The sequence below is a fragment of the Girardinichthys multiradiatus genome, chromosome 5, assembly GCF_021462225.1.
Source record: "Girardinichthys multiradiatus isolate DD_20200921_A chromosome 5, DD_fGirMul_XY1, whole genome shotgun sequence".
In the NCBI taxonomy this organism is placed as follows: domain Eukaryota; kingdom Metazoa; phylum Chordata; class Actinopteri; order Cyprinodontiformes; family Goodeidae; genus Girardinichthys; species Girardinichthys multiradiatus.
The window spans coordinates 37,866,865-37,882,667 of record NC_061798.1 but is presented as its reverse complement, the minus strand read 5'-3'; the positions used below and the strand labels follow the sequence as shown (position 1 = coordinate 37,882,667).

At 43.6% G+C, this 15,803-nt stretch overlaps 1 protein-coding gene across 1 annotated transcript; it reads right to left on the bottom strand.

The window, feature by feature from the left end:
• Window positions 1-6,531: 6,531 nt before the first annotated feature.
• On the bottom strand, window positions 6,532-10,732 carry atf4a (activating transcription factor 4a). The gene is made up of 4 exons (XM_047366898.1): window positions 10,558-10,732; window positions 9,078-9,254; window positions 8,529-8,840; window positions 6,532-8,272 (listed from the first exon to the last, which is right to left on the bottom strand). The coding sequence occupies exons 2-4, from the start codon at window positions 9,124-9,126 to the stop codon at window positions 7,299-7,301; spliced, it is 1,335 nt and encodes a 444-aa protein (XP_047222854.1). The 5' UTR covers window positions 9,127-9,254; window positions 10,558-10,732; the 3' UTR covers window positions 6,532-7,298.
• Window positions 10,733-15,803: the final 5,071 nt, after the last annotated feature.

The following is a 15,803-nucleotide window of genomic DNA, read 5'->3' as shown; positions in this document are numbered from 1 at the left end:
AGCGTCATATTTCCTGGCTTCGTCTGCCGGTAAGAAGCAACTAAGAAACCAACTGAACAAACTCAACCACGACAACTCAGATCCCAAATCCCTCTACCCCTGGCGACCTGACCACTCTCACTCAGTAAGCCGTTCACTTATCTATCTGCAATTATCATCATTCGTTCAGTTACGTTGTTCCCTGTTTCATCAATACTCTTCCCCTCTTCCCTTACAGTTGGTGTTTTCGTCCGTTTCCGTTCCAGAATATTTAGCGACAAAATAAATATTATTTTCACTTTTTCTACTTTCTCTGGAGTGTTCTCTGTATGTGGGTCAGAACTATTTTGAAAACAATGACACTGCCTTACAGTAGACAAACTATGAATAGCCCCTCAGCCTTACAGGGTTTCTCATTCTGGCTGAGCAAATGCCATAAACTCTGGAGTGAAACCTTAGTTGAGGATAGTCACTACAGCTTGAACTACAGCACTTCTAACACTGAAGCATGGGCTGCAAAGGCTACGAGTCAGAACTAGTTGTGGTGGTTTTACTTCAGGCTTTAACGCTGAACGGTAAATTGGAGACAATCCTAGAAAGTAAAATAGCCACAGTGTACAATGCCCACTTTATTAGGTACACCTGTTCAGGTTAATCAACCAGTCACTTGGCAGCAGCTCAAAGAATTTAGGCATCTAAACATGAACTAGAAATAGACATGTAAAATCCAGAGCGTCAAAACCATCTCACATTTATAGAGACTGCTCCTAAAAATATCCAGTTAGTGGCAGTTGGACGAAAATGCCCTCTTGATGTCAGAGGTTAGAGTAGAATCGTGCAGCTGTTGGCGCTATATAAATAAACTGAATTGAATTGAAACTGAATTGAATCAGATGGGCTACAGCAGTAGAAGAGCAAACCAGGTGTTACTCCATTCAGCTAAGAACAGTTACCTGAGGCCGCAGCTTGAGAAAACCTAGTCCAAATGGATCCTAATCACAGCTGTCACATTCAGATGAAAGGGTCACAATTTGGCATAAAAACATGAAAGCAGGGATCCATCCTGCATTGTATCAACAGTTAAAACTTGTGGTTGTTGTATAATGGTGTGGAACATAGTACCATCTGATTATCGCTTAAACACCAGAGCATACCTGAGAAATGTTTCCCTTTATGATTACAGCATACCCATCTCCTGATCGATACTTCTAGGCTGATAATGTACCATGTCCCAATGCTCAAATAATCAGAAATTGTTCTTTCGTACATGACAATGGTTTCTCGTCATTGTCTCGTTGTCTTACGCATTATCCGGGACCAGGTTGTGGGGGCAGCAGACTTAGTAGAGACACCTAGACTTCCCTCTCCCCAGACACCTCCTCCAGGGGGAGGCCAAGGCGTTCCCAAGCCAGCCGAGAGACATAGTCCCTCCAGCGTGTCCTGGGCCTTACCCTGGGCCTCCTCCTGGTAGGACGTGCCTGGAACACCTCCCGAGGAAGGCGTCCAGGAGGCATCCGGTATAGATGCCCGAGCCACCTCAACTGGCTCCTCTTGATGTGGAAGGGCAGCGGCTCTACTCCGAGCCCCTCCTGGATGACCGAGCTCCTCATCCTACGGAAGAAGCTCATTCAGTCGCTTGTATCCGGCATCTCGTTCTTTCGACCATGACCCAAAATTCATGGCTATAGGTGAGGGTGGGAGCGTAGACCGACCGGCTCATCTCTCTCTTCGCCACAACGGACCAGCATGGTGCCCCCATTACTGTGGCAGCTGCACCAGTCCATCTACGATCTCCTGCTTAATTCTCCCCTCACTCGTGAACAAGACCCCAAGATACTTGAACTTCTCCACTTGAGGCAGGAACTCTTCTCCAACCTGAAGAGGGCAAGCCATCCTTTTCCGGTCGAGAACCAAGGCCTCGGACTTGGAGGAGCCGATCCTCATTCCAGCCGCTTCACACTCGGCTGCAAACTACCCCGGCGTATGCTGTAGGTCTTGGCTAGAGGGGGCCAGCAGGACCAGGTCATATGCAAAAAGAAGACCCCCTCCGCCCATTGGCTGCACCTAGAAATCCTGTCCATAAAAGCTATGAACAGGACCGGTGACGAAGGGCAGCCCTGCTGGAGTCCAACATGCACCGGAAACAGGTCTGACTTAGTGCCGGCAATGCGGACCAAACCCTGCTTCGCTTGTACAGAGACCAGATGGCCCCTAACAAAGCGCCCCCAACGAGGAGCAACCCAGCCACAAGGCGCTCTCCGATGAGTGCCGACCCCAGGCCTGGCCCCCGGGGTGGGACCCAGGCTCCGCGTTACCGAGCGACGTCACATTCTTCTATTTTGTGGTCCTTATGAAGACCTGACCAGGGGCATTTAAGCCCTAGACAACATAGCCTCTAGGATCATTAGAGCGCTCAAACTCCTCCACCACGTTAAGGTGGCAGTTCAAGGAGGGGGGTGGCGGTTCAGGGAGGTCTGAATGATTTTAGGGTACTCAAATGGCCTCCACTGTCAGCAGATCTTAATCCAGTAGAGCACCTTTGGGATGTGGTGAAATGGGAGATTTGCATCATGGATGTTTAGCTGACAAATCTGCAACAACTGTTTGATGCTGGCATGTTAATATGGATTAAAATATCTAAAGAAAGTTTCCTTGTAGAAAGACGTAAGGCAGTTCTTAAGGTAAAATAGAGATCCAACCCAGTACAAGCAAGGTGCAGTGATAAGAATATTAAGGTTCTATCCCAAAGATGTAGCACAATCACTGCAACATTATTAGATGAATAAATACTTAAATCCTCCAGTGAAAATTACAGTTACGATGCTATAATGTTAAAGTCTATTCAGATAGACCCAAACATGCCTGCCAAAGAATTTCAGCCATTATTTTTTTTAGCTCCCGCTAAATCAGGTGTCTCCAATATGACATTTTCCCAGGATGACACAAACCAAACTCACAGACTCAATATTTACACTTGACACAACACTGGCCCCTTGATGACGTAAAAGGTTGGAGTCTGTGGGAAATCAGTTGACTGTTTACTATGAACATCTATTCCGTGCAGAACTGCAGTGAACCAAAACAACACAAGGATCAACATGGTGCACATGGTGTACCCGGGTAAAAGACAAAATATTAGAAACACCTGTCAGTTTTGAGACAATGGTTTTTAACATCTCAACCATCGTCCATCACAAAAGTTAAGAATCTACCTACTATATGAAGCAATAAAAGAAGAAGAATCAACTTTTCCCTTAATATAATATTATGAGGGCATTAGGAGCACTAACATTCAGGATACAAATACAGTCACATTCAATAGATTCGAATATGCGTTCTAATTAGACTCACTTGTCAGAGTAAAAGTACCTTTTGAAAGAAACAACCTTTAAGCAGATATTAAACATACTTTTTATTAGGCCCACATTTCTGTATTAAAATGTTTTTATTGGCCTGATGTAACAGTGTAATCTTAAATGTCGTGTTTTCATTAGCTGTAAGCAGAAAATCATCGTGATTAACAGAAATAAAGGCTTGAAAACATCAGTCTGTGTATAATGAATCTACACTTACTAAACTAAATGAACTTTTCAATAATATTCTATGTTATTGAAAAGTTTATTATGACTGCATATATTGCTATTTTAATTTGTTCTAGCTATGTAGATTGTGTATAATTTGCACATGGGATCCCTATTCTAATCTCCATCCTGTTTAAAGTAAACACATGTGCATGAATGTAAATGTGCAGGCAAATGGCCAACTGCAATTGCTTTGCTTTTTTTTTTAAGGTGGAGGAATGCGCAAGAGCAAGAATGACCTGTATTTCTTTCCTTCTAGTCACCACATGCATTGTTTGCCCGTAAACTCTAACAGGGAAGGAAATGTTTCTGTGTAAAATCTGAAATGCAAATACTTCTTAGAAACCTAAAGGATGGGTGTTCTCAACTAGGCACTTCTAAGCTTCTTGAAAGTCTAGATGACACATTTTCAAAGCCTGACCTCTGATGGGCTAGTAACTAACAAGTATGTACAGCTCATTATTAGGTAGAGATGTCCGTAGCATTTGTTTTTCACACAAAACAACATGGCACTCATCCTCAAAGCAAAAACAAATTAATTAATACCAACAGATATCTTGACTATGCTTCCCATTGGATGTGGTGTTATTAACATTAACATTTATACACTGTTCATGTTCAGCATTGGTCTGCAGCTCACCATCAGTGAATCGACCATGAATGTGCCCATGTGTCAGAGGGTGGTTGATGAAAATGTGAGACAGCCTGTAAAAGAAACTAAGCATAAAGACTCAAAGCGTATCAGCTAATCCACAACATAGACGGATTGAGAATTAAGAAATGGAAAGTCCTGGTCCAATCAAGGCCCAGATCTCCATCTCATTTGAGATGCTGTGGGTTGCCCTGAGACATGCTGTATTATGCATGAAACCCCTCAAACATCCTACAGCTGAAGTAAGGGCAGCCAGTTACTCTGACCAATAGAAACTGGTAGTTGGCCACAAGAAGTGCCGGACTAAAGTTATTTCAGCTCCAAGAGGGTAACACAATCTATTAGATAAGTATAAAAAAGGCATATGTCAATTTCTTTTAAAAGAACTGAATATTTAAGTGTCCCGTTTTTACCACAGTATGTCATATGGAATCAGCTGTTTTTGTGTGTTTGTAGTGCTTATTGGTGTCTTCAGAAGAGGGAAAGGTTGTTCACTGCTGCAAACTACACCAACCAGAGGTTTATGTTTTAAGTGTATGCTGAAAGGGGTTTAGTGTCAAGACTAAATTTGAACAGCTGCTTAACAGACATCAGCTGCATTCAAAACTCTGGAATATTATTTCATTTTCCCTACACAAGAGAAATGCTGTAATCACAGCCAGTAAAAAAAAAAAAAAGTCAAAGATTCAAAACTGTTTTTTGTAGCTCCTTTGTGTCTTTGGTCAACTGTTTTAGTAACAGAGTGATGTGTGTGCTTGTAGTAGTCAAGCCTCGAAAAAAACAGAACACAACCTCCACTGTTTCCTGTCCCCCCTCCTTTCCTGACTTCCACCTGTGAAGGCCATCATGTGAGATTAGTCTGGTTTCAGAATTACAAGGTCCTTCACGTCAATTTGGTCTCCCAGATGTTTCTCTTCTGTTTTCTCACCTTCCTATTTCTCGTTTCTTGACAGACACATGTAGTTTTAGCTCGAGGTGTAAACATGGGACCTTCCTCCACAGGTCACAGGCTGAGCACAAACGGCATTTAATAAAATACTTCTTGATAATTACAATCTTTACAATTCAATGGAAAATGTAAAAGCAAACAGTGATATTTAGAGCAATTCAGTTAACTTTTGAAACTACATTAGATGCAAAGTATATATTTGGGAGTTTCAAAATTCTTTTAGCACGTTTAGTACTTTGGTGTCTGAGCAATCATATTTAAATGGTTAAAAATTAATTTTTTGTTTGACTATTTATTGTAACAATGCTTCTTGACAATAACTTCATCTCTGGAAATACGTTGTTGCTTTTGTAAGGAAAACACATTTGTGGTTGAGCAGCAAAGTATAATGGGTCATTTACTTGATTGTTTGATTTACGTTTGAAGTAGCACGACATATTGGCAATTTAACAGTTTACTAATTTAAACAGCAAGCACTTAATAGATTTGTACACTGCACAACAGCCTGGCACATTGGCCAATACGTTTCTGTTGGTCACTGGCACTAACAGCACACCTAAGTGTTGAAATCAAGACTGATGGCAGGCCATTCGATCTTCTCCCACGTTCTGGAGGTAGCCTCTGTGAAACCCTGCTTTGTATGAGCAAGCATTGACATGCTAGGGTATATGGGATTGTCACTAATTACAGAATCTCATCTCAATATCTCTCTGCGATGAGATTGCCTCCAAAGATGAAGAGCACTGTTTTCTTGAGAAACACATTAACCCATACCATCATACTTCCTACACCAAACCAGACCAGCCTGTACAGAGAGGATATGAGATGTTTTTAAATGGGTGGACAAATGTATTTTCCTTACAAATCTGGCAACATTTAAGAGGAAACAGCTGTTTATGATCTATTGCCTTAAAGCAATGTTAAAAGAAATTACTTAAATGCCATTACGTTTTGTGATATATTTTACTTAAACCCCAGGATAGAAGGGTTCCAACACATAATACATTTAAGATTTAACCAAACATAAAATATCTTATAGACATCAGCCACTACTGCCCTGGTCCCATTAACACAAACTTTACACATTATTTTAAACCAAAAAAAAAAACTAAAACTTTAAACGCATAAAACTGCTACAGTATTTCCTAATATTTTATATCCTGAATTTTGAAGCATACAGTGGCCAACATCATGTTGTGTGGCAATGTTATCAACTAAGACATATGTATTGTACTTTTATTTTGCATGGCATTATTACTAAATTACACCAAATCTGTAGGTTTTTTGTTTCAGGACAATTCTCAGACTTATCCACATCTTATTCCCTATACCCAATTATACTGAAAGGAGGAGACACATCACATGTTGCATTAGTATTGATAGATCTTTATTAGAAAACAAACAAAAAAAAAGGCCAAAAGCAATGCGCTTCACAAGCCAACCATGTGCACCATGTCAGGAAACTACAGCCAATATTAGCAAGATTCATCTACTATTAAAGTCACAACAAGCAACCAAGTGATGGAAAAAAAAAATAAAAAAAGAAAATTATTTACAAAAATTCATGTTGACCAATAGTTTAAACATGATTAGGCCCCTTTCTGGACTTGAAGCTGTCAAGAGGAAGATGATACAAGATTATAACAGGTTAAAAACAACTCTGCAACATCAAAGTGGAAGGAAGATCATACTTGACAAAAATTTGTTTTTACTACTCTTGGGTCTGGCATTGAACTGACAGCATGTGCAGAAATGTTGTTAGTCAAAATCTACAACTCTACCGTGAGCTACTTCGATTCCCGTTTTGCATGCCTAGTCTACAAAAGAAAAACACCCCCTGCCTGTTTGTTCAGGTGGTGCTGGGAGTGACAGAGGAATCAAACATGGGACTGAGAGACAAGCATGTACAGATGCTTCACCTAACTACCTCCCAGCCCCCTGCTCCTAACTAATCTCGATAACCTTATCAAACATTCCCTGTTCAGGAATCAGTTTCAACACCTTCACACAACCTTTAATTTCCTAAAATGGATGCTTGATACAACAAATTGTTTACTTTGCTATAGCATGTGAGCACAGAAGTAGAAACTAACACACCGCAACTCTTGATCAGGGAGAGTGTGCCACATCATGCTGTCTAAGCGACTGAAACGGTCTTTCCACGGTGGTGTTTGCGAACTTCTTCCATCAGGTCTTTGAGATACTGGATCTCTCGGTTGATGGACTCTGCCTTCTCTTTCAGCTCATTGTTTCTCTTCTCCAGCTCATCACATTCTGAGGTCAGCTGCTCCTGCTCAACCCTCTTCTTCTGTCTGTAGCGAGTTGCGGCTGTCTTGTTCTGCTCCATCTTTTTCATTTTCTTTTCAACCACCTTGGGTGCACCAGACACCGATTTGACTTTGGGGATCTTGGGGGAGGGAGGCTCTTTTTTGCAGTAGGGTTTGGTTCTGGAGGAACCAGTAGTGGGGGAACTGGGAGGAGATGGATGAGGTGTTGGTGATCCAGCAGCTGACTCGATGCCGGAGTCACTTTCAGAGTCGCTTGAATGAGAGGTGATAATGGACAAATCAGGGAGAGAGATGATGGGGGGCTCATCTTTGTTTGAAAGAACCACCACATAGTGAGCAGTGGTGGGAAGAGAGACCAAAATTGGACTGGTGGTTTGCAGGATTTCACTGGAATCTGAGATCACGGTAGTGGTGATGGGTGGGACCATTTTCTCAACATCCTGAACATCAACTTCACTTCCCAGCTCCAATGTGTAGGCCGCAGAAGAGTGAGATGATGAGGGGTGTGGAGATGAAGGCTCAGACTTCACAACAATCTCCTGATCAGGAACAACCTCATTCTCCTCATCTTTAGTCACAGGAGGGGCTTCCAGGGGGTTGGAAGGGATGTCTGGCTCTGTTAGAGGTGGTTCTGGACGGCTGTGCAGGGATGAGATGGTTGTGTCAAAGGAATCTAGATCCATGTGGGAATCAAGTGAGGCCAGGAGGTCTTCGGGGGAGCTGGGGGACTCATCAGATGAGTAAGAGCGAATGAGGGATTCCAGGTCTAAGTCATTCAGATCAATCTTTTCTGACATCCAATCCATGCCGCCCAAATCATCATCTGTCAACAAAAATCACCATTAATACCGCTGGCAAAACTTCAACAGGCGTTTCAGATATTTTTACAGCCAACATTCGCAATATTGACTCAATTGCTTAGTTTAAAATCTGCCTGAAATAACCTGCATGTTCTCTTTAATGTTTTATTATTTATGTGAGGTTACTGGTGTTTTGATGGGTTATTGTCCTTTGTTTTTAGATTGTCTTTGACAGTGTCCTTGAGTGTTACAGAAGGCACAGTATTATTGGCTGCTTACCTCTGCCATCATCTGCTCCGTGGTCACAGAGCAGATCACCGGCACCCAGCAAGGAGAAGGACAGCAGGTTTGCTTCGGCCTTAGGTTCCAGGTAGGAGGAATGAGAGAGAGGAGGGGAGGGAGGTGGGGAGGTGGAGGAGAATGGGGAAAATGACATTGTCTGATAAGGAGATGTGGAAGATGCACAAGAGGAAAAACAGAGGGAGGGCGAAGCAGATGCCTTCACCTCAAAAGAGGAGGAAGGAGAAAAAGATTCTTCTTCATCTTGGTCCAGAAGGGGCCCCATGGGGTCAGCCATCAAAAACGAGGACCCTGTGGACAAGCAGTTATCATGAGCATACTGGGAAAAACTCAAATTAGGAAGGTGTAAAATCTGATAAAAAAAAATATATATATACAAAAAAGCCAAAATAAAATAACTCGAGTGTTTTACTAAACGAGGTAATGGGATGCTTTTTTGTGAATGTCAGGTTCTAGGTCAATGTGGTGTGTATTCAAAATTCGGTGTTAGAATAAAGGGTCAGGAACACCTGTCACCCAAACACGAACCTAGGTCCAGGGCCTCCATGTCCTCCAAGTCTTGCTGGGAGAGTGTCATGGCTGCTGCTGCTGGTCAGTGGTAGCCTCAAAGGGTTGAAGGAAAACAACCGGGATTCTGACGTCAAGTCAAGGGGTCCGGTACTGCTGTCGAGGGCAGCAAAGCTGAGGGTGGTTGCTGAGAGAGACCTGGGGTTAAAGGATTACATTACAGTAAATAGGCTTGTTTAATATATCCCTATAATAAAAGCATTTTGATTGAGAATGTAATTGTAATGTGCATAGAACTCTGGTTTTACTTACAAATCTTGTTTTAAATACATTTTATCCTGTGCTGTAAAATCTACGAATTTGTGCTTATTACTGCATAACAAAATGAAATTAACCCAAAACAATGTTTTGGTCACATTCCCAGACTTTTATAACTCCCCAAAAATCAAATGTACAAATATGGGATGGCAAATCATAAACTGCTTATTCTTCAGATTGAAAAAAAAAAAATACATTCACTAAAAGTAGAATGTAGGCAGTTAAACTTTGAGTAAATTTGTGAATATTTGATATGTATAGCGAGTACTGAAGCTAGTAATGGCTTTTATAAGAGGGAAAATGCTGACTGATATACATCATTTCTATAAAGATCTGGTGAAGTACATGTGGTGGAGCACAAGGTGAAGGGACCCCAAGCAATTACAAGACATGAAACGCTGGTGCCACATGATTTTCAACAATTCAGGTTTGGCCAGTTTTGGTGCTTACAGCAACTTCCGGTTTCAGCTTCCCTAAATGCAGCCATTTACTTCCGTTTCAAACAACACTAACTCTTAGCGTGTAATCTAACATTTTGTCCACAGATCTGCTGTGGGGGTGGAGGCCAATTCTAGCTAATCTCGCCTGAAGCGTCAAAGAATGTTTGATGGGAAACACCCCGCCCTCCCCTCCACCGGGGGGCCAACGCTTCCTAATTTGGTCATGCTGTGGCCGACAGCTCCGCCCCCCTGCGTGAGTCATAGCTCAGATGTGGGTGGATAATGAGACTGGAGGATGACCGCCATTTTCACACCGGGGCCATCTGTTTAAGGCCATGGTGAAAAGACAGTCCGCGCCATTTTGGCCACGCCACGTTGACAGTGTCTAATGTGTATAAACACGACAACTGTTTATATACGCGGCTGTATTACCGCAGTAAAAGCTGTTTCTTAAATAATGACAAATATTTTCACAGCCTGAATTTAAGTTAGCTGGCATGCGGCCAATGTTTGATTTATAACTGTGGCCATAAACCGCCAACGGGTAGATTACCACAACCAACTCCCTGAAATTTGACACCAACCACACCAAAGCAGTAGATTCCCACTATTTAAAATACCTTATCATATTATCGATAATGTTTTCAAAGGTCTGTTGCCACAAAGCCCGGACAACAATGGGAGACACAAAACGGCCCATTCCAAACGCTCCTCAATGTGAAATTGTAAATCGAAATACTTACGCCATTTTGCAAGAAATAGCCAGTGCACTTAGCCGCTGCACTGCCGAGTTTTTGCCGCTGCAAAAGTTGCTGCCGCACGCCTTCACACTGCCATTGTGGAGCTTTACAGCTTCTAATGATTATCCTAACAACACACAGCAATACATCGGAAGAACAGGTGGAGACGACCACAGCAAGCTATAAAGAGGTCGAAGCACTGCCTCCTGTATTCTTCCGCGCTACGATTCTTCGGATGCGCTTGTTTTAACTACAATGGCAGCGCGAGAGAGCGGAATTTCTGGTTTCGCTCAAGCTTTTGCGAGCAAACACAGGTATCTCCGCTCACACGGATAATCCCGTAATTGTAAACAAACGCACCCGTAAAAGCGTCACAGATCAACTCTAATGTTCCGTATATATACAGCTGGTTGAGTTTCAAAATAGAACGCCCATTTCAAATGTAGGTCAATGTAGAATGTAAACATTAAACAAGACACGGTTTGTGAATATTTATCCTTGTTGTTTTTAGCTAATCGATTAATTTTACCCTAAGCCTAATGTTGCTAAATACAAAATGCAATGTTCATGTGGAGCACTTATGTTTCCTCAGCGTATTATAGATATTATTTGAGTGTGTAAACAACATATCTCATTTTGTATCCTTTATTCTCTCTTTCTTGTAAGGGTGGGAAGAAGCACTGAGTGAGAGTTTTTCTTTGCTTGTTTGTGGGGCCTAAATTGTAAAAAAAAAAAAAAAGGCAGAATTTTGATAATTTTTTTTTCTTGGAACAGCCGAGTTAGCCTTTTGAAGACATAACTGGAATGATGTAGTGCAGAGTTTGAAAGGGTACTTGCCAGAGTTTATGTTCACTAGCTGAAGATGGCTCAATGATGCTGAAATTCGGAATATATTTTAATCAGTTTTTTGTTTTGTGTGTGTATTTCCTCATATTGGTGGTATCTCAAATTAGAATGTAATCATTGATTTCTTTCAGTAATCCAACTAAAAGTAAAGCTCTTATTTTATATAGATTCATTACACACAGACTGTGTATATTGTTTGTTTCTGTTCATGTTAATCATTGTTATATGTTTGATTTTGTGTTTATTCTGTTGTGTAGTTAACTTTCTTGCATTTAGAATGGTCATATTTAGTTCCTCAGTTCTTATTTGTAGTTTCCCGGCTTATTTTGGTTAGTCTGCCCGATCTATATTCTCTTTACTTCCTGTTTTCTTTTTCTTCTTTTTAAGTTTCCCAGCCTCTTGTTACTTTTGGGTTTTGAGTTTTTCTCACATTGAGTGGTGTTCTGTTTGTATACTGGTTTCTAGTTTCTAGTGTAGTTTCTGGTGTTCAGTTTCTGTTCTGTCATTGTTTTTAATAGTTTCTCTCTTCATCGGCTACATGGTCTTCCCACTCAGCTGCTCTCACTCTTTTTATTAGTCTTCCACCTCTTGTTCAACTGATAACCTCTCTTTAGTCTATATTACATTCTGGTTATTTCACTCTCTGATCCATTGTCTGTTTTCCATAATTTGTATCTGTTTTTTTACATAGATTTTTGTTTCTGCTTCTGGATTATTCTTCATGTTTCTGGATTTTGGACATTTGGGTGGAGATTTTTTGTCTGTTTAATTATTTAATCTTTTATTTTTGCATCCACCTCTGCCTCTTGTCTGCCTGCATTTGGGTCTTATGCACTCCAGTGTGATGATCATTATAGCTCACAGCTAGTGAAAACCCAATTTCAGTTTCTTATTATATATATATGGCTTTGAAATTAGATGGTTATATTATTCTGATTCTGATTCTGATTATTAAGATATTTTAAAAATGCTTAAATCTCTCCCTACTGAACAACAAGATGGCGCCGCAGATGGTCGCCTCGGCGTGTTGGTGCGCATTGTTTTGTTTTGTTTTTTGCTTTAAAACGGTCTTCTGTGATGGTACCCGGAGCTCTCTCACCAGAGAAGAACTCATGAACATCAGGGCTACTACACCAGAGGAGTTATTTCCAACATTTCTACCTACTGCTCTGGAATATTTGGACATTCTGGTCAAAGGTTCCGCTCACCTTTGTTCACGCGGTGAAACGCCGGAAGAGAGGGAAACGGGCTGGGGTGCTGGTACGTTTTCGCCAGCGTGGACTACGAACACCGTTACCTGGAATATTTCTCTCTAACGTGCGCTCACTTCCCAACAAAATGGAGGAACTACAACTGTTGTTGGGGAAAAACAGGGACTTTTATTCATCGGCAGTTTTGTGCTTCACGGAGACGTGGCTGTGTGGATTAATACCGGACTCTGCGCTGCAGCTGGCAGGATTCCAGCTCTACAGAGCGGACAGAGACACGGAACTCTCCGGCAAAGCGAAAGGTGGAGGAATCTGTTTTTACCTCAACAGTGGTTGGTGCAACGACGTGACAGTGATTCAGCAGCACTGTTCTCCAGACCTGGAATCCTTCATCATAAACTGTAAGCCTTTCTATTCCCCCCGTGAGTTCGCTTCGTTCATCCTGGTCGGTGTTTACATCCCACCGCAAGCTAACGTGCAGGTCGCACAGCGCATGCTCGCCGACCAGATACTGAGTGTGGAGCGGACCAACCCGGACTCCTTAGTAATCGTCGCTGGTGACTTTAACAAAGGTAATCTGACCCACGAACTTCCCAAATACAGACAGTTTATAAAATGTCCGACCAGAGAGGACAACATTCTGGATCACTGTTACACCACCATCAGAGACGCTTATCACGCCGTCCCACGTGCTGCACTGGGCCAATCCGACCACATCATGGTCCACCTGATTCCTGCATACAGGCAGAAACTAAAGCTCTGCAAACCTGTTGTGAGGACGTCAAGGAAGTGGAGCAGTGAGGCTGTGGAGAATCTCCAGGCGTGTTTAGGCTGTACAGACTGGGATGTGTTCAGGACTACTACCAACAGTCTGGACGAGTACACAGAGGCTGTGACTTCCTACATCAGCTTCTGTGAGGACAGCTGTGTACCATCATGCACCAGGGTGAGTTACAACAACGACAAACCCTGGTTCACAGCTAAACTCAGAAGGTTAAGTAAGACTGGATAAGGAAGAGGCCTTCAGGAGTGGGGACAAAGACATATACAGAGAGGCCAAGTACAAGTTTGGCAAGGCAGTGAAAGAGGCCAAACGACTGTACTCTGAGAAGCTCCAAATCCAGTTCTCAGCCAACGACTCTGCGTCTGTCTGGAAAGGGCTCAAGCAAATCACCAACTACAAGCCGAAAGCCCCCCACTCCATCAACGACCGACGCCTCGCCAACGACCTGAACGAGTTCTACTGCCGCTTTGAAAGACAAAGGGACAGTCCTGCAACCATCTCCCACGACGCCCCCCAACAGCTGCAGCCACAATCCACCACCCCCACCTCCCCAACCCCAAGAGGGGCCTTGGCACCTCCAACCCCCACCAGCCCCCTACCCACGCCGGGAACGGCTCTTTCCATCCAGGAGAGGGACGTCAACAAACTCTTCAGGAGACAGAACCCCCGGAAAGCTGCTGGTCCGGATTCTGTCTCACCAGCCAGCCTGAAGCACTGCGCTGATCAGCTGTCTCCAGTCTTCACAGACATTTTTAACACCTCACTGGAGACATGTCATGTGCCAGCCTGCTTCAAGTCCTCCACCATCGTCCCTGTTCCCAAGAAGCCAAGGACCACAGGGCTTAATGACTTCAGACCCGTCGCCCTGACCTCTGTGGTGATGAAGTCCTTTGAGCGCCTTGTGCTCTCACACCTAAAAGACATCACCGACCCCCTCCTGGACCCCCTGCAGTTTGCCTACAGAGCCAACAGGTCTGTAGATGATGCAGTCAACCTAGCCCTTCACTTCATCCTCCGGCACCTGGACTCCACAGGAACCTATGCCAGGATCCTGTTTGTGGATTTCAGCTCTGCCTTCAACACCATCGTCCCAGCTCTGCTCCAGGAGAAGCTCTCCCAGCTGAGTGTGCCCGACTCCACCTGCAGGTGGATCACTGACTTCCTGTCTGACAGGAAGCAGCGCGTGAGGCTGGGGAAGCACGTCTCTGACTCCCTGACCATCAGCACCGGTTCCCCCCAAGGCTGTGTTCTCTCTCCTCTGCTCTTCTCCCTGTACACCAACAGCTGCACCTCCAGTCACCAGTCTGTCAAGCTTCTGAAGTTTGCGGACGACACCACCCTGATCGGACTCATCTCTGATGGTGACGAGTCTGCATACAGATGGGAGGTGGACCATCTGTTGGACTGGTGCAGCCAGAACAGCCTTGAGCTCAACGCTCTAAAGACAGTGGAGATGGTTGTGAACTTCAGGCAGAACCCAGCCCCACCTGCCCCCATCACCCTCTGTGACTCCACAATTGACACTGTGGAATCTTTCCGCTTCCTGGGAACCATCATCTCCCAGGATCTCAAGTGGGAGCCAAACATCAGCTCCCTCATCAAGAAAGCCCAGCAGAGGATGTTCTTCCTGCGGCAGCTGAAGAAATTCAACCTGCCAAAGACTATGATGGTGCACTTCTACACAGCCATCATTGAGTCCATCCTCACCTCCTCCATCACCATCTGGTACGCCGCTGCTACAGCCAAGGATAAGGGCAGGCTGCAGCGTGTCATTCGGTCTGCTGAGAAGGTGATTGGCTGCAGTCTACTGTCGCTCCAGGAACTGTACACCTCCAGGACCCTGAAGCGGGCAGGGAAGATTCTGGCTGATCCCTCCCACCCCGGTCACAGACTCTTTGAGACTCTCCCCTCTGGCAGGAGGCTGCGGTCCATCCGGACCAAAACCTCACGCCACAAGAACAGTTTTTTCCCATCTGCCACCAGCCTGGTTAACAAAGCCCGGAAACCACCCTGACATTCCCCCTTTCCCCCACACCCCCCCTTTTTTTGCTGACAGGACACCTGTAACCTGTAACTCTATGCGTTACATTAACGCTCAGCTTGGACTCCTGCTTTACTTGCACTGCTTTACTTGCACAATGATCACCTGCACTGTTGTATTGCTCTTGCATCTTATACTGCTCTATATTTACTCTCACTCACTTAAAACTGTGCACTTATATTTATATTATATTGTAGATATGTTTGTACTGTTTAACTTGTACTGTATTGCACCGACTACGCCAAAACAAATTCCTTGTATGTCCAAAAACGTACTTGGCAATAAAGCTTTTCTGATTCTGATTCTGATTCTGATGTATGCCCATGGACTGTACAATTTATGCACTCTGTACTTAGTTGCTTCTTTTGCA

Coding starts and splice junctions, on each gene's coding strand:
- atf4a (XM_047366898.1), bottom strand. CDS start 9,126: ATGACACTCTCCCAGCAAGACTTGGAGGACATGGAGGCCCTGGACCTA. Junction 8,841..9,077: donor CATGGAGGCCCTGGACCTAG/GTTCGTGTTTGG, acceptor GCTTGTCCACAG/GGTCCTCGTTTTTGATGGCT. Junction 8,273..8,528: donor CGGAGCAGATGATGGCAGAG/GTAAGCAGCCAA, acceptor TTTTGTTGACAG/ATGATGATTTGGGCGGCATG.